The sequence below is a fragment of the Myotis yumanensis genome, unplaced genomic scaffold (genome assembly GCF_028538775.1).
Source record: "Myotis yumanensis isolate MYYU_CA2020_CCGP unplaced genomic scaffold, mMyoYum1.0.hap1 SCAF_8, whole genome shotgun sequence".
In the NCBI taxonomy this organism is placed as follows: Eukaryota; Metazoa; Chordata; class Mammalia; order Chiroptera; family Vespertilionidae; genus Myotis; species Myotis yumanensis.
Genome location: NW_027223759.1, coordinates 56774874 through 56793771, shown reverse-complemented (window position 1 = coordinate 56793771; position 18898 = coordinate 56774874). Strand labels below are relative to the sequence as shown.

Sequence of the window (18898 nt, the reverse complement as noted above, 5' to 3'; positions counted from 1 at the left end):
GTATTATACAATTGTACACTTGAAACCTGTACAATTTTATTAACCAACTAGAGGCCCGGTGCACAAAAATTTGTGCACTCAGGGGGGTCCCTCAGCCCGGCCTGTGCCCTCTTGCAGTCTGAGACCCTTCAGGGGATGTCCACCTGCTGGCTTAGGCCCGCTCCCAGGGGGATCAGGCCTAAGCTGGCAGTCAGACATCCCTCTGGCAGCCCAGGAGCCCACAGGGGATGTCCACTTGTCAGCGGGGAGGCAGGAGAGGCTCCCGCCACCACCTTTGTGCTGGCAGCCTTCAGCCTGGCTTGTGGCTGAGCAGAACTCCCCCTGTGGGAATACACTGACCACCAGGGGACAGCTCCTGCATTGAGCGTCTGCCCCCTGGTGGTCAGTGTGTGTCATAGTGACCAGTCATTCCCAGTGGTTCTGCTGTTAAGTTCAATTTGCATATTACCCTTTTATTATATAGGATAGAGGTCTGGTGCACGGGTGGGGGCCGGCTGATTTGTCCTGGATCAGGGTGGGGGTCCCACTGGGGTGCCTGGCCAGCCTGGGTGAGGGACTGAGGGCCATTTTCAGGCTGGCCACACCCCCTTCAGGGTGGGGTCTCCACTGGGGTGCCTGGCCAGCCTGGATGAGGGGCTGATTGCTGTTTGTAGGCTGGCCAAGCCCCCCAGCAGAGACCCTCACTCCATGGGGGTGTGGTCAGCCTGGGTGAGGGGCTGATGGCTGATTGCGGCTGGCCATAGCCCCTTCAGGGTGGGGGGTCCCCACTGGGGTTCCTGGCCAGCCTGGGTGAGGGGCTGAGGGCTGTTTTCAATCTGGCCACACCCCCTTCAGGGTGGGGGAGGTGTCCCACTGGGGTGCCTGGCCAGCCTGGGTGAGGGGCTGATGGCCGTTTTCAGGCTGGCCATGCCCCCTGGAGACCCAAGCTCCTAGCCTCTCCTTTTTTTCTTTTTTTTTCTTTTTTTTTTCTTTTTTTCAGTGCCTCCTTGAGTGGAGGCCAGGGCGGGTTGGAAGCAGGTATCTGGGATTTATTTATCTTCTATAATTGAAACCTTGTAGCCTTGAGCAGAGCCCAGGGCCAGCCAGGGTAGGCGGGAAGCTTGGCTTCCTCCATTGCTGGGGCAACCTAAGCCTCCTGCTTGCTCCAGCTCCGTGGCAGCCACCATCTTAGTTGTTTTAATTTGCATACTCACTCCTGATTGGCTGGTGGGTGTGGCTTGAGGGTGTAACAGAGTGGCAGAGTGATGGTTAATTTGCATGTTTCTCTTTTATTAGTGTAGATGTCACCCCAATAAACTCAATAAAAATTTTTCATGATGAAAAATCTTGTTGATTCCAAGATTCACTATGTAGTAAGTACGAACAAATGTGTATGTGAAGTGTAATGAATATGAAGTGCACAAATTGCATACTTGAATTTCCTACTGATACATTTGATAGAATTGTATAGGGGCATAAAGCATGCCTAATGAGCTGTATAGAAATGCTTATCTCTTGAAGGGGAAAAAATACCTACAACAATTTTATGACAACACTTAGCTGGGACTTCTGAAACTTGGTTAAAGCCACCAGAAAAAATAATTGTACACAGAATAATATGATGCAACAGTCAGTTCCAGCCCTCTTCCAGGCCACGTTCCCTCCTTTTCATTGTCTGTCTAGACTAGCAACATTCTGGAAAAGAAAGTGGAAGGCCATGTTCAGAAAAGACTTAGTCAATGATTCTCTTTGCTACCTTATAGTAGCCTTTGATCACAAACCATTAGCAAAAGAGTTGCTTCAACAAGAAGGCTACTCAGTATAAGAAGAATAAAGTACGAGGACATAATGTATAACATGTAAGTATAGTTGATAACACCATATTGTACAACTGAAATTTGCCAGGAAAATAGAACTTAAATGTCCTCACTGGGGAAAAAAAAAAGTAACTACATGAGGTGATGCATGTGTTAATTAACAAAATGAGGGGAATCATTTCACAATGTGTACATTTATCAAACCATCACATTGTATACTTTAAATATCTTACAATTTTGTCAATTGTATCTCAATGAAGCTGATGGGAAAAAGAGAAGTCCACTGAGGTTGGCATTACTTTACTTAAAAACAACAAGAAACAGAGCCCTACTACCCCATGGCCTGTGGCTAAATACACCTCCCATTCTTGGTCTCTCAGACCATAGCTCTCTCTCCACCACTCTAAGTGCCTCTTTAAAGATCTTATTAAAACTAATTCAACACCTGCTCTAACTTTATTCCCTCCAGATAAGGCATGTCTACACTTTCTTAACTGTTATCAAAGTACATGTGTGTGTATACACACACACACACACACACACATACACACACATGGCCCCTTACATAACAAAGAGTAAAATTTAAATTTGTTTTTATATGTTCTTTGTTGTTTTATGAATCTGATAATAAGTTGTAATAGTTTCATTAGAAGGTGAGTTTTTTAAAAAATAATAAAACTTCTGGAGCATGCCAAAGCATCAGTATATTTGCAGGGTTCCTTAGGAGCTGCTGATGTTAATAATGCTGATCTGATAATCCAAGCACCTTTCTCTCTGTCCCCAAGATGGGTGGTTTTAACTACAGTACTGAAGATAAATTTTTTGTGCCAAGAATTAATGGTTCTAAGCCCATAACTACCAATACCCAGCAGACAGTACAAGCAAAAACAAAACAAACAGAAAACGAATGCCTAGTGACACTTCTGCCCTAGGATGGAGTACTCTGTCCTCCTCACTACTCACTGACTATGAAGTCTGACAAACTGGGTTTCTCCTACATGGGACCCACCTGCCCTCAAGAAGACCCTTTGTTTGACTGTGTCCCTCAAAAATACATGTATTGTATCTTAATACACACTGTGGTGATATTTGGATATGAGGCCTTTGAGAGGTAATCAGGTCATAAAGGGGGAGCCCTAAAGATGGCATTAGTGCCCTTATAAGAAAAGACAAGAGGACTTGCCTCTCTCTCTGCTCTCTTTACCATGTGAGGACAAAACAAGAAGAAAGCAGAACTCAGTTTCTTAAATTCTTTGAGCCTCAGTAAACTCACCTGTGAAATGTAGATAATATCTCTGTGCAGGGTTGTTGTGAAGATATATGAAAAAATACCTAGGACAGTGCCTAGAATACAGTCACTAAAAAAAAAACACCCACATTAGTAGTAGTGGTAAAAGAAGAAAAAGAAAGTAAAAGAGGAGGAAGAGTAGGAGGAGGAGAAATGGTAGCAGTAAAAGTAGTAGTAGTTGTAATAGCCATAGAAGTAGTAGTAGTAGTTACAATAGCAGTAGTAGTAGTAGAATAATAACAACAAATAGTAGTAGTAGTAAGAATAGGAGTGGTAATAGTAGTAGTACTAGTAGTAGAAATAGTGATAGTAGTTAGTAGTGGTATTATTAGTAATAGTACAAGTGGTAGTATAAGTGGAAGTAAGATTATAGGTAAAAATGTCATTAGTGAAGCTATTTGGAATGCTATTAGAAGAATGATGAAAAGAGAGAAGCAAGTTGAGACCTGGGATATTACAGGCTGATCAAATTAAAGAATGATTGTGGAAGGCATTCAAATTCTAAGGTTCAAGAAATCTGAGTCAGTGAAGTTTGCTTCTGAGCAGAACAAAGAAGAACCTACAGAAGGCATCCTGGAGAGATGGCATCATCACTTCAGCGGTGCCCACACACATTCTCTCTAAGGAGGCTATTCACAGTGTGGATCCATTCTCAGAGGTCACTCTATGGCAGGGGTGGGCAAACTTTTTGACTCGAGAGCCACAATGGGTTCTTAAACTGGACCGGAGGGCCGGAACAAAAGCATGGATGGAGTGTTTGTGTGAACTAATATAAATTCAAAGTAAACATCATTACATAAAAGGGTACGGTCTTTTTTTTTTTTTAGTTTTATTCATTTCAAACAGGCCAGATCCGGCCCGCGGGCAATAGTTTGCCCACAGCTGCTCTATGGCCTTGAGCCAACCTCCAGGAAAGTTAGATCTGCAGTAAGATACTAGAAGGATCCCTGGACCCAGCAAAGCACATTCAGGATTTTGGTTCATAAAAAGAAATCACTATTTATATATTTTTATGTTTAACCTGTATTAAGTAACACAAAACACACCTCAAAAATTTAATGACCCAAAGCACCACCAGAAACATAAATTAGTGATTTTCATTGCTTGCCAGAGCCTGGCCAAGCTTGGTTTGGGTGATTTACTGCTGTGTTATCCTGGGGCTTCTGGAATCCCAATGTGTGCTTGTGTTACATGCATCATTCATGTGCTTCCCATGAGGCATCAGACTCACCCAGCCTTAGGCCTCTCTCCTTCAGGTTCTAGACTGCTTCTTCAGGCAACTTCCCCTGACCACCCTTTCCAAAAGCCTATCTAAGTGTCCCTCTTGAGGTCTATGTTCTGCCACACCACGAGGGGGTTTTCTTGTCCCGCCATATTGTAATTGGCTCTCCTTTTCTGTAGTTTCCAATAGAATGTAAGCTCCCTCAGGGCAGGCTCTCTGTCTTCGTTTTTTGCTTGTATCTCTAGCACCTAGCAGAATGCCTGGCAGTGGTTGGTGTTCTCTCTCTATTTGCTAACTGAATGAGTGAATGCAGAGGTAGAAGCAATGGTGACAATGTTTACAGCAGAGGTTCTTAGCAACAGGGTTTCCAAAAGGGAAGAGAGGGGCTTATGTGATGCAGAGTAAAATCCCAGGCTGACACAGCTCCACACTACTAAGGAGACTTAGTGACCCCGGAGGCATTTGAGCCTACCAAGGGGCCTTCCAATTTTACATGAGCATTACACAATTCTAGTTACGACGTCTACATTTACCATACAGAGCAGTGCCAAACTCAGTGCTGTACTACCAGTAGGTATGTACCCACTGAAAGATGAACTGGCCCAAGTGACAAGATGTTCCTGTAAATGGGAAAAACGCCATTTGCATTTGAAAATTTGGCACTTAGGGTACAGTATTTGGTGGCAGCCAAAACTGCCTTCAGAGAGAAAGTGGAGATGGGAGAGGAAAGGTAAGAGTGGGGGAGTGTGAATTCATATGCATCATCTCTTGGCTCAGCAGAGCAAAGCAGCAAAACAATGCAAATGCCATGATGATTAATGCCCTGGGACTCGGTGACATCGTGCTTTGTGGAGCCAACAACCAGAATCACATCTCTTGGTTGGATGGAGAACCCCATGGAGCCTTACTGAGACTGAGGGGTAAAAAAAAAATGCTCCTCTCTACATAAAACAGTTAGATGATGACTCAATGGAAAATACAGCTTTAATTACACTTTGTTTCTGTTCAAGTTTATTAGACATAAAAAGTTATGTTCATGATTTAACCAAAATACATTGATATCTCCTAAAAAGGAAGGAAATAAAATAATGTTATTTTCTATCATGCTTCCCTGAGGCCACTCACTGTTGGGGTATGGGATTAGGTGGTGGTAGGCAGGCTAGTACCAGGGAGGCCAGGAAGAGAGTAGAGTAAACAGTAAGTGAAAGAAGTCCATTTTTAAAGGCTACATACTGTATGATTCCAACTTGATGGCATTCTAGAAATGTTACTCTGGCACAACATGAAAAGATGGAAACTGAACATGTAAACTTGACCGTGTGGACCAGGGATCCAGTACCCTGAGAAGAAGTATGTATGGGTGTTTGTAACTAAATGTGAGAGAATAACAAAATAGGCAAATGCCAGTTTTGCTGAAGTAATTAAATTTCTCAGAACTATACCATGTCTAACTTGCCAGCTTCAATTCTGTCTTTCTCTGCTGCTTTTACCTGGTTTAAAGACAGACTAAAATTGTGAACAAAGAAAAGTGTGTTCTAAGAAGACAGAATCACAACTTTTGGGGATTCCTGTGTTTTAGGTAATAATGAGTCACCACAGAGTTGCATCACTCACAACAGTAAATGTGATGCAGAATTCTGTGCAGCCCTGAGGGAGCTACATTACCAAGGAGAAGGCTTCCAGGAAGAAGTTTCTCTGCTCACCCACCTGTGCTGCTGCCCAGTCATCTCAGGATCTGTATCTACGAGTATAAAATACAGAGAAGAGACAGAAGAACGAACCATGTCTATCATTTGACAGGCATTCCCCGTCCAAGGGATGGAGTCATATAACAAGACATCACTCGGTCCCAGGCAAAAAAGTAAAGCAATCTGTTATCCATTTAGAAAATAGATTTCTCTATTTTGGCTACGTTTGACTTTTTATAATATTTTAATATAAATTAATTTCTAATGCACTTTACTTTTTAGAACAGTTTTAGGTTTACAGCAAAATGGACCATAAAGTACCAAGTTTTCATCTACCTCTTGCCCCTACACATGCAAAACCCCTCCTACTATCACCATCCCAAATCAGTCAATTCATTTTAATCAAAGAACCTACCCTGCCACATCATAATCACCCAAGTCCATAGTTAACATCAGGTGCACTGTTGGTGTTGTTCAATCCATGGGTTTTGACAAGTGTATAATGACAGTATCCACCATCGTAATATACAGATTATGTACACTGCACTAAACATCTGTTCTCCGCCTGTTCATCCCTCACTCTCCCTAACCCCTGGCAACCTCTATTCTTTGGATTGTGTCCATAGTTTTGTCTTTTCTAGAATGCCATAAAGTTGGAATCATACAGTATGAAGCCTTTAAAAATGGACTTCTTTCACTTACTAATATGCATTTAAGGTTCTTCCATGTCTTTTCATGGCTTAACAGCTCATTTATTTTTAGTGCTGACTAATATTCCATTGCTTGTAGGTACCACAGTTTATCTATGCACCTACTTCAGGACACCGTGGCTGCTTTCAAGTTTTGGCAAATATGTTTTGGATAAGTCTTTGATCAGATACATCGTTCGCAAGTATTTTCTCCCAGCATGTCTTCTCATTATCTTAACAGTGTCTCTCACAAATAAGTTTTAAATTTCACATCAATTAACTCTGCCTCCCAAAGTGCACAAGTGTAACAGACTATTAAGTGCAAGTTTTCCTGTAACCCCAGAATTAGGCATTAGGGCCCCAATACTGGGGTAAAGAAGCTACAGAACTAACAGCTGGAACTGTCACCTCTTTCAGACTTACTATGGGGCAGGGAGCAGGCTGTGCTGCTCTCAATGGTCACCCAGACCATGCCCTTCCCTTCCCTTCCCGGGTGGAGTCTAAAAGGAGACGGCACCGGGGAAGAGAAGTGGGAAATCGGCAACACTGTGAGGTGGCCTTGGTGAGGGTGGAAGAGGGCGATGCTGCAGGTTTTCCATCCACTCCCCCAAGGACACACCTGTCACCACCGAGCCGGAGCAGAGCCAAGTATGGGGCCTGGGGGGCTTCCAAGAGAGCCCTTCTAAAAGCCAGGAGGGGTGCCTGCAGGAAGGGAATGCCACTATTTCTTTTCCAGCTTTGACCTCTGCATATGCAGTGGCCTTACCCTGTCCCCATCTGAATTAAGGAGAAAAAGAGACATGGGAAAGAAGTCACAACCATTGGGGCAACTCACAACCTTTGTCCGTGGGCTGAGCGAACTCAGGCACAGTGGCCGGGTTGGTGTTAACTTGCCATTTTCCATGCATGAGGGCAGGCTGCTGAATGAGCAGACCCAGGTGCAGGAGGTTGGGATGTTCACATGGATAAGATCTTTCTGGACTGGATCTCCCACATCCATGACTGCCTTGGGGATGCCCTCAGGGTGCTGAGAACTCATGCGAATGCCAACCACCGAGGACCTCGGCTTGCCAACCACCGAGGACCTCATGTGAACCAGGAAAAAGTCAAAATCTTACACAGAGGAAGGACTATTAAATGTGAGAGACTTGTCCTTTTCCCCCCTTTGTCCCTGTCCCAAATATCCCCAAACTGTAATAGCCAAAAGAGGAACATATCACACCCCTCTCCTTCTGATCCCCAAATCCTGCATCTAACCTATGATGTCAAGATAGTTTTAAATGGATTGAAATTGAGTTTTTATAACACAGAATTAGTTTTTTTTGTTAAAAAAAAAAAAAAGAACCAAAAGATTATTGTATCTGCCTAAGGAAAGGGAAATTTGACAAAGCTTAAGTAATTGAAGGAGAAAAAATAATTGTTACTCTCATGTATAAGCCCCAGGCAAGTTCAGACTAGTCAGCAAACTCATTACTCAAAGCAAACAAAATAATGTGATATTTCCATTAGGAAAAAGTGTTCCACTAAAGTGGTCACAAGTGAAAAGTTAAGGAGGAGGACACATTACATTGTAATTTGGATTAATACTTAGGAGACCCTGAACTAAAGAGCAAACTATACAGGATTATTCCTATGAATGCACTCAGCACAGCAGACTGAGGTCTTATTAGAGGTGGAGAAACATGGGTGTTGGATTTAGAAAGAGCTGGATTCAAATCCTGACTGCTATTTGCTACCTCTGTGACCTCTCAAAATCCTCATGGAAAAGGGCCACAAGAGTGCCTCCTAACAAGGTTAGTGTGAGGATTGCCGATGAAAAGTGGCAAGCCTACTACTGAGAGGAAACAGGATTTTGCCACCTTGAGTTTGCCATTTTGGGATGTTGATTTTTAAGTTGTTTGTTGGGAAGCGGAACTCAAAGGGAAACTTTGATCCTCCCCACTTTCCTGCCCAAGAGATTCAGATAGAAAAAAATTGCTCCAGAAACGGGATCTTAGGATGTTCAACTCAGACTAATTTGTGAATTAAGTATGTTAAACAGGAAGGCTTCAGGCAGGTGCCTATGAGCTAGATGCCACCCCCGTATCCCATTGTTGCTGAGTTGCCTTGTAAGAAATTTCTTGCATGTATGTCCCCCAATTCCTCAACTGCCTGTAAATTGCCCATTCTCACTTCTGAAATAAGACCCTATTCCCCTCCTCTTCTCCTTTGTCCAAAATGTCTTATATACCCAATGTGGCCTCACTGTCTTTGGAATTTTCATGCCTATGTGAATTCCCCATGTATATGTGTTATTGTCATAGTTAGCTAGTTTATTAATGTTAATAATAGGAAGAGGGTGAAGGGAAGGCCAGACATTATAAGCATGGTCATCGGGGCAGTTTCATCACGAAGCTATAGCTTCACGCTCCCCAGGGAACCTCCAGTCTATTCCCTGAAGATCACTGGGGGTAGGGATTGAACAAAGGGGGAGATGGGTGCGTGTGCAGTGAAGTCAGGGTGATATAGAGAAAGTGCTTGCCTGTCAATCTAGCCTGGGGAACAATGGATTGGCTAGGAGTGGAGCCCATCAAAAATGTGCAAAATCTTAGAAGGTTAAAATCCTGAGACAAAGAGTTCCCTCTCTCTTGCTCACTCCTGCTCCTGTGTGCTTTTTTCCTCTGGCTCTGTGACCTGCACTTGCCCATGTGTTCATATATTCTTTCTCCATAGTCATGTGGCCTTAAGCAGCTACATGGCCTAAAGCTGTGTCAACCCCTCACATAAATGACTGCAGCTGGGAACACAAGCTAAGCTAGCCAGATGCTGGACTGGGCATGACTTTACTATGGAACAGTAACTTTGGATACTGGTTTTTATTCTGGCCCTGCTGAAGACAAAATCAGACTTTTTCCATGGTGGAACAGACAGAGAAAGGAACTTGCAGGAAAACCACCTTAATTTAACAGCATCAATAAAGCTTTCCACCACACCCCATTCTCCCAAGAACTCCATTTCCACCAATATCACATATATTAAAACTGATTTTCTCCTGTTAATCTGCCTCTGTTAATTTGATGATTAGCCCTGTCAGAAAAATGTAGAAGGTGGGAGAAAAAGCATTAATATTTTTAACCCCCACAATACCTAGCAAATGATAGGTGCTCAGAAAATGGTGGCTACTATTATCAGCATTGTTTCTTTACCATTTATTTATTATTGGAGGCCTGGTGCACAAATTCGTGCATGGGTGTGGTTCCTCAGCCTGGCCAGTGATCGGGGCTGATTGGGTCTGTCTCACCCAGTCCCAATAGGGGCCGATTGAGGCTGGCCAGGCCAGGGAGACGGACTGAAGGAGGTTGGCTGTGGGAGCACACTTATCACCAGGGGGCAGCTCCTGTGTTGAGTGTCTGCCCCCTGGTGGTCAGTGCACATCATAGCAACAGGTTGACTGGTCGTTTGGTCTACTGGTTGTAACAGTCACTTAGGCTTTTATATATATAAATTGCCATCTATTATCATGGTTATTTATCCAGAGAATTAACAACTCTGGTAAAAATCTACTTAAGTTAAAATCAGGGTTTATGCAAAAAAACAAACAAACATATAAACCCATAGCACTAAAAAATTCATAGTTTGGGTAAATAAAACTCCTCAAAATAGTTAGCATTTGGCAATAACTTAGATACGCTAATGTAGGGAGAAAAATATAAAAGGGTTGGGATTCAGTCCACTTTCTGTACCTTACCACAATGTCTCAGGACTAGAAGGCGACTTAGGAAAGGAAAGCCCAAAGAAGCTACATGATTTGCCTAAGACAGTCTGATCCTACTACATCCCCACTCATCCTTCATACCCTCCAGCTTCTTCCACGCCCCCCCCCCCCCCACTCTTCCCCCACACACACATCTATACACTTGTTGGCTGTTTCAGTCGCAGCATTCAAGTGCTGCTCAATTTCATCTAATTTCATCTTTGTCTTTTAAGAAAGGCAGATAACTAAGGTGTCAGCCCCCTTTCCTCTGCTCTTCAGGCTTCATCTTGGGAAAGCACTTGGCAATAGCCACATGTAAGCTAGCCAGCAGATTCAGTACAACCTGACATTTACCAGACAAGGATTTCATTTAATTGCAGTCTATTTGATTCGTGGTCCCTGTTCCCTTCCTCCTTTGATCGTTTTTCTCTTCGTTCGTCACTCCACGTAGTGTGGGTGGCAGATATGAACAAATCACCAAATTTGATATATTCCACTTTGTTCCCTTTCAGAAGTTCTTATAGTTTTCCTGAGGAAAGTCAATTAAACTGTTGACTTAAATACTATTTGGGAATCAATTATAATTCCAATTAACTGTGCCATCTGGGTTGTTCATTACCACTCTTGGGGAAAATTTGTAATGGTGAGAAAGTATGTCTCCCATCCTCATGTATATTCATCTTCTGTTTCAGGACCTATGTTCAGACACTGGCCTTGGACCCTACATCCAAGAACTAACCTCCTGGTTAGTCACACCTTGGCTCTGCCTGCAACCATTTTCCTAGCTACAGAGGGCTTGTCACTGACATTATCCTTCTCTTCCCACCTTGAGTTAACATTTACTAAGTGCTTTATTATATGCCAATCACTCCGCTAAGTGCTTTGTATGCATTATTTCTTTCAATCCCATTGTTAGCATAGGTAGCTAGTTATTAATAAAGTAAGGGAGCAAAGGGAATTAGACATTAAGTATAATAAACTGGGGAGCTGAGTAGGACACCAAGCCTGACTTACGAGGGAGCTATGACATTCACAGGCTTCCCAGGGTCCACTGCATCCTGCCACAAGGGGACTTAATCCCCAAAGCAGGCTGTGGGGGCAGGACCAGCCATTATCCAGGATTACCCAGGGAGAGAAAATAATAAAGAGGAAATTCCTCTGCTGGGTGCATGTACAGTAGAAGCCAAGATGGCAACCAAAAAGGGGAGGAATCTAACCTGGGGAAAAGACTGGATTGGATAGGGGGAGGACCTAATACAAGCCTGCAAAGAGGCAGGAAAGAGATTGGTTAGTTTGAAAGCAAGCTTACTCCTTCCCAAGCCTAGGTAATATAATCAAAGCTTAACAAAGGCCCCTCAGTATCACCCCTTTGTTGGCCTGTTTGTGTGTTTTTTGTTCTCTCTCCATAGTAGCTGTGCAGTTCCAAATGCAGGTCCGTTGCAGCCATGAAGGCCTGGCAGCTGCACACACCCAAGCATGGGCTCCAAGCAGGGCTCCAAGCACAGGCTTCCATGCAACAGCTCAGCTCCAGCCAAGCACAGCCTGGAACAGAGACTAAGCTAGCCAGAAAGGGTTGGGGACAGAGACTGGCCTGGATTAAGCTTTGGCATGGACTAAACTGAACTACGACAGCTTCATATGCCCTGCTGATGCCAGGTAGTGGGACAACATCTCTGGACTCTGGTCCTTTTTCTGGGCTTGATGAAGACAAAGCTGGACTTCTTCCACAGCGGGATGGAGCTAAGCTACCTGGTGGTGGATGAAACCCCCAGCACCGGGGATGGTCCTTTGTGTTTGCTACACCCTGTCCTCCCATGCGTGGGTCCCTAAAATGCTTTTCTTGTGACTCCATGGAAGAACCCCATTTTCACTGGCAAAACACCATTAAGTAGCCAATATGGTTCTTCTCTCAGCATAAATGGACATGGAGAGTATTATGCTAAGCAAAATAAGCCAGTCAAAGAAAGATTAGTATCACATGATCTCACTCATATGTGGAATCTAAGGAAGAAAATAAACTGATGAACAAAATAGATCCAGAGACATAGAAGCATGGAACAGATTGATGAATCTCAGAGCGAAGGCATGGGTGGTGGTGGATGGGAGTGATTAACCTGGGAACTTATATGCATACTAGAGGCCCAGTGCACCACATTCATGCACTCAGGGCCGTGGGGGTCCCTCAGCCCAGCCTGCACCCTTTTGCAGTCTGGGAGCCCTCGGGAGATGTCCGACTGATGGCTTAGGCCCGCTCCCCACAGAGAGCGGGCCTAAGCTGGCAGTAGGACATCCTTAGCATTGCCATGGAGGCAGGAGAGGCTCCCACCACCACCACTGCACTCACCAGCTATCAGCCCAGCTTCTGGCTGAGCAGCACTCCCCCTGTGGGAACACACTGACCACCAGGGGGCAGCTCCTGCGTTGAGCGCCTGCCCTCTGGTGGTCAGTGCATATCATAGCAACCAATTGTTCCCCCATTCAGTCAATTTGCATATTACCCTTTTATTATATAGGACATGGACACAGACAATAGGGTTGTGAAGGTCTGTGAGGGGTGGTTGCGGGATGGAGGGCGTCAATGGGAAAAACAAATCAACAAAGGGGACACCTTAAATACTTTCAACAATAAAGAAAAATAAATAAATAAAAATAAAAAGGAGGAACCTGTCTCTTAGAAAAGTACTTTGTGCGAAGCCACAGGGAATCCAAACCCAGGTCTCTGTGACAGATCCTGCCTCTTCATCTAAGCTTATCTGAGTCTGAGGCCAGGCTCCTGGTGGGCTCCAAGCCTACAGTCCTCTCATGAGATAAACAAGCTAGAGAAAACCCACACATTTTCCTCAAAAGTGAGGTCCTCCAATACCTGCAGCTTTGACAAAATAAAGATTCCCAGGGACACTCCTCCCCCAACTTCTTGAATCAGAATCCCTAGCAATAAGTCTCAGGAACCAGTCCTGAGCACTTTTCATGCTTAAAAGTTTGAGATCCACTGCCCTAGGGTTTTTGTTTATTTGTTTGTTTTGTTTTGTTTTTTCTTCTTTGACACAGAAAGTGTCCTTTAATAAAACTTTCCTGGAAATAACGCGCTGACCCCTGGTGGTCTAACCCAAAAGTGTGACTCTGCCAAGATAGGGCTTTGAGAAAATACTCTGTGATAAGCTCATAGCTCACCTTTGGCTGCAATTTATTTGATTAAGTATCAGCTGCCTCTGGCTGAGTTCTGGCCTATCTCATAGAAAGCACATCAAAGCAATTAGTTTGATGACCTTAATTGGTAGCAGCTACAAAAAGAGATAGCTTTTTGATCAATAAATATTTATTAATTGTCTATTAGCAGGTAATGCAGAACTGAAAGGACAGGATTCCTAGTCTTAGAAATGTTAGTGTAGCTGTAGATAAGGAAAAAACCTATTCTAGAGAGAACGAGATCGAGAGAGAGAGAGAGAAAGAGAGAGTAAATTTCCACGAGCTGCTTTACCCTGTCTTCACTAGAATATCATGTTTGAGCTCTAGTGCTTAGCCAGTTTAAACTTTGCTTCTCACCAACTCCTTTTTTCTTGTACTAAGAAACCTTCACTTTCTTGACCAGTCTTTTTCCCCTCCTCCTTTCAATGATATCACATGCCTGTATTTATTGCACCTTTCTGGTTATTACCAAAAATTGTCTGGCTGTCACAAACCCAATATTCGACCTGATAGAAGAAATACCCATTATTAAATTCACTGATGCTATGATGTAAGAAGAGACCTAGTAACAAGAATAACTATAATAAAAGCACAAGTGGAAGTCCAGAACATTTGGGAGGGGGACCCTAAAAGCTAAACCAGCTTATTTCAAGAAACATTTGAATAATAAATTTCCAGCAATAATTCCATTAATATTTTATTGTTCTTAATATGCAATAGTACACTAGAACGTGTTCATGTCCTCCACTCCCCAACATCAAAGAAAATAACAATAATGCATAATGAGAACCAACCCATAGTTTCAAACCCACACTTACCATAGAACTTTAGTTGGCAAATGGAATTGAGTGGGCAAATCACCGACAGTGATCCCTAGTCACCCAGCCAGAAGGTATGAGGTTGTGCCTCTTCTGTGCTAAATGAATGTGCAGCGCCCTGCAATGCAACAGGACGCTGACCTTCTGGAAAGGAAATTCGATCTCACCCCAACTCATGCTGCCCTCCTCCCCTTTCCACGGGCGTTCCCATGTGTTTATTGCAGGACTTGGACAAACTGTCTGGTATCAAATACCTTAAAATAAAAGAGGGAAAAAAAGCAACAACAATTCAATAATGCCTATGTGATTCACAAGCCCTATACAGAGGTAAAATCAAGATTCCTCGTTCTATAATGAATCAAGTGGAAAAAGAAACCATTTCTTACCTGGAGTCACTCCCAAATCAATGTTTCACCTGTGGTTTTTATGGGGGTGCTAATCTTTCAGAGTTTCAATGTTGCTTACTATGATCTAACTACGAATTTCACTGTGCTTGATCTTGGTTTCAGATTAATAGCAAGTACAAAACAGACACCAGTTACATGGTCTATCTTTTTAACAGAAAACCATGTTAGCTTTTGTCCACAAAACATTCATTGCCAGTCTAGAAACAATTTATAGAAACAGCAAATTTGCCACATGTATAGCAACCAGCATATAAATATGTATCATGAAAAAGTCCACACACAGAAAGCCTCATGATTTGGTTTAGAAAACAAGTCACTTCAAAGTTGTGGAAAATAGGACCTGTTCCTGCCTTAAAGGCAAGATCTGCCACCGATAGTCATTTGCATGATTCCGCACCTGTAACCAGCTCTCTGCGCATTCCTTTGAGATAATTCTTAGGCATGATCCGTTGAAAGCTAATAGAACCTCAAAAGGAAAATTTTTTTCTTGAATTTGTTCATAAAGAACAGCCATTTTAAATAGAAAAACAGCTTTTATTTTTCTAAATCATATTTAAACTATTTAACTATTAAGTTCCTAAAAATAAAAGCAATTTTTATAGTAATAAATACATTGGAAAATTTGCAGCCTATGATTATTACAAGACAGAACCCCTTTATGTGCCATCATTAAATATTTTTTAAAAACTGTGGGGAATGTAATCACAGTAGTTAAAATGTTTGCCCATCTGAAAGAAATCTGGCTTGTCTTAGGAGTTTCTTCTAACAAAACTACAGTAGTTTCTGCCAGTTAGAGTCGAGGTTTTGTATTAGGGGTATATAACCATATGCACTTTAGAGACCAGCTGTTTGGGCACATCCTCACAATCACCCATATAACACCCGCTACCTCTCCTCCAGGATTTAGTTTGATGTGTCCTCACAGATCAGCCTGTCTGTCCCAATAGCTTCTTCTAGGCCTGGCCAAGAACCTGCCTTCCTCTCTACAGCAGTCACTCTAAGCATCATTAAGCTCTTCCTAAATTCCATTTCCCCAGCGTCTCTTGAGAAAGAAATCTGTCTGGCATGTACTTTGTCCTTACCTGTCCTGCAGGGCTGGAGAAGGCAGTGAGTGCGATGTGGCTGCCCTTTGGAAGATCCTGGCCCAGCACAGAGCTGGGGGAGGGCACAGTATGGGCAGCTGGAGGAAGAGAAGGAGGAGTAATGTCTGTGCCACTGCAAACATGATAGGGTGCCAACAAAAACACCATTCTTTTTCCCAAGGAGTTCAAAGCACTTTGCAAACATTAACTCATGAGGCCCAGTAGTCATAGAGCAATTATTACTTTATGACGCTCTTCAGATAACCATTGCAAGCAAAGTCACTAGGAAAGCAAGTCTATTCATTATTTTATAATTCCTCAGATATTTATTGAGCACCTACTATGTGCTGGATACTGCAGTTAAAAGAGCAAGCATAACAGACAAGGTCGGTGCTCCTACAGGCTCTCACACTAGGCCATGCCCACTTGCTCACCCCTTAGGCAGGGTACTAAGCACTTGGCTACACTGCTTACTACCCTCATTTACACTTTATTTTAGGCCAAATTGTTTAATGGAATGTGCCCTATTCTTTAGAATGTCTATAATGTGCTAAGTGCTGAGCAAACACACTGAAGAAAAAAATAAATATTTTGAAAGTGCTTTCTTTTAAGATGCTACAAACAAAGCTTGATTGTGAGCAATCCTGTCCCTTTGAAATGTTTGTGGAATTACTAGGCTGGACAAGGAGAGTTAAGATCAGAAATAACATGCCAAGCAGTTTACGTAAATAACCTCGCTTTAAAAAATGATTAATCAGACATGCTTATGTCTGGTGAAGTGGAGAGCCTTTATCCAGGGGTCTTTTTCCTGGCCTCTTTTTTATTTTCTGTGACAAAATGACAGGTCAGGTGCAGGAAGTGACTTATGCCATTTCTACATCTTTCTCCTTAGGCAACAGACTCCAGACATTTTATTTAGATTAACTGGACCAGGTTGGTGACTGCTTTTTAAAAATGCAGGACTTTCTGATGAATTAAGAGGGATTTAAGCTGTTATGTTTTAAAGATGTTAGTAAGGATTCTAGTATGTTCTGGGAGTCACTAACCCAACCCAGGCTTCTGCAGTTTCACTCAGAAATTTGCACATATTTTAAAAGTCCTAGGAAATTACACCATCATCTAAAGTTCAACTTCCCTCTTTAATAAACACATCCCTGACTAAATTAAATGGAAGTATTATATTGATTCACTACTCAAGTGTATTGGTTAACATACTTACCCAGTGAAATTCAAGCTCCATATCTTATCAGTTAAACAGCATCTTCATTTGGCCCCAAACTACATTGCTAGCCTCAGCCTCATCTCCCCAGTACTCTAGCCACTACAGATTTTATAATTTTTACTATATCAGGCTTATTTGATACCCTCTGCCTTGAAGGCTGCTCCCTCACTCACACACAAAGACACACACACACACACACACGTACACGCAATCACACACACACAGTTTGTCCACCTGGAAAAGTATTCATTCTTCAAGATCAGATGACATCTTCCCATTTCCCACACCACTAGCTTATCACATTTATTTATATAGGTATCTAACAAAAGCCTGAATATTTCATGTAGAGTGATCACATTTTATTCCTTTGTATCTTCAGTGTCTAGTTTCAAATCTTCGTTGAAGTTGACTTTTCTACAGAGCATCCATAAAGCACTTACTGAGGCTGGCAAGGGGATGGGTTGCACTTGGGTTGACTCTGCAGATGGAAGCACAAATGGGATGCTTAAAACCTCTTTATTAAGCATAGATGCTAAGAAAGGGAATAAAGGCAATTCAATAAATTATTGAGTTAAAACATCTATTTTTAAATTAAAGAGCTATTACATTAATATCAACACCATTGTCATTCAGCTCTTCACCTTTAGAATGGCCAATAGCTCAAGAGCTGGGACCATATTCTACTCCAATTGTAATAACAGCATTGAAAACAGTAGACCTACTGATTGGGTAAAGGAGATAAGAAACAGTTAAGCTTGACAGCAATGGCAATGCTAATCGAGACTTCTGATTTCTGCTTTCAAATCCAACAGGAGGAGAATAGAAGGGAGGGATAGGGAAGGGGCCAGAACAAAGAGGAGAGGAAGAAAGGGAGGGACTGAATTGCTGGGTAAGATTATCCTTAGACTCCATGTTCGCCATTTTTATCTTTTGGAAACTGAAAAATATAGATGTTCTTACAGGTTGTACAGAACATAATGATAGGCAGTCAAAGATAAATACTACCCAGTAAAAAAGATGCTCTGTCTCTGGAGCCTCTTACAAAAATTATTTTAAGGGCATCCTGCTTTCTTTCAATGTGTCTAGGAAGGTTCCTTTCATTTTCTAAAGTTGAAATATTGATATGTTTCCCAAATTTACTGCCCCCCCCCAAATTTTCAGAAAGTCAGTAATTGAACAATGTTGCTCTGTACTTTTTATGAACTTGTGTACACCATATATATATACATCCTCTTGTGTGAACCCATGCACAGTCCGTATGTTTAAACCTCACACTTTTAATGGGCACGGTGAAGTTCTTTCACACGCATTATTAGTTCATTGGACCCTCATAGTCTCCTGTTATGGTCGGTAGAGTACTGTACAAATGAAGAAACCTTGTCTCCGACAAACTTAGTGTCTTGCAGAATTAATATATAACACAAGCTAATAGTACCCCCAAGGTTTTTTCTATCACATCATACTATGTGATTACTTTAGCAATTATTAGAGATGCAGCTTTGATTCTTTACATTTCTTTAAAAAATGCTGGCTCTGTATATTTTGCACCTGCTGACTGAACAGGAAGTATATGTATGATCCACAACAATATTTTTTCCTGGATACTGGGAATCCCCTAAGAATCCACTTGTCATTTAAGGGATGCATTCCCTGGTTAATCAGACCTGATCCACATACAAGCAAATGTTTATTTTCAGATAAAACTCCAAACTTTCACCCTTCATTAATTCCTTAGCAGGCAATGCAAAATCTTCTTTCTGCCAAATC

The 18898-nt window shown here is 42.4% G+C and overlaps 1 protein-coding gene across 2 annotated transcripts in view; it reads right to left on the bottom strand.

Annotated features, from left to right (window-relative positions):
- Positions 1–16001, bottom strand: part of CYTIP (cytohesin 1 interacting protein) — a 63406-nt gene extending 47405 nt beyond the window's left edge. Inside the window, exons 1-2 of one of the 2 annotated variants that reach the window (XM_070422951.1) lie at positions 15910–16001; positions 14421–14674 (exon numbers count right to left, since the gene is read on the bottom strand). Coding sequence is in view for 1 of the 2 variants with exons in the window: in XM_070422952.1 (XP_070279053.1) it covers positions 14421–14423 (3 nt within the window). In the remaining variant the exon portion in view is untranslated. The remainder of the gene's footprint in view (positions 1–14420; positions 14675–15909) is intronic. The other variant, XM_070422952.1, reaches the window with a different exon arrangement.
- Positions 16002–18898: the final 2897 nt, after the last annotated feature.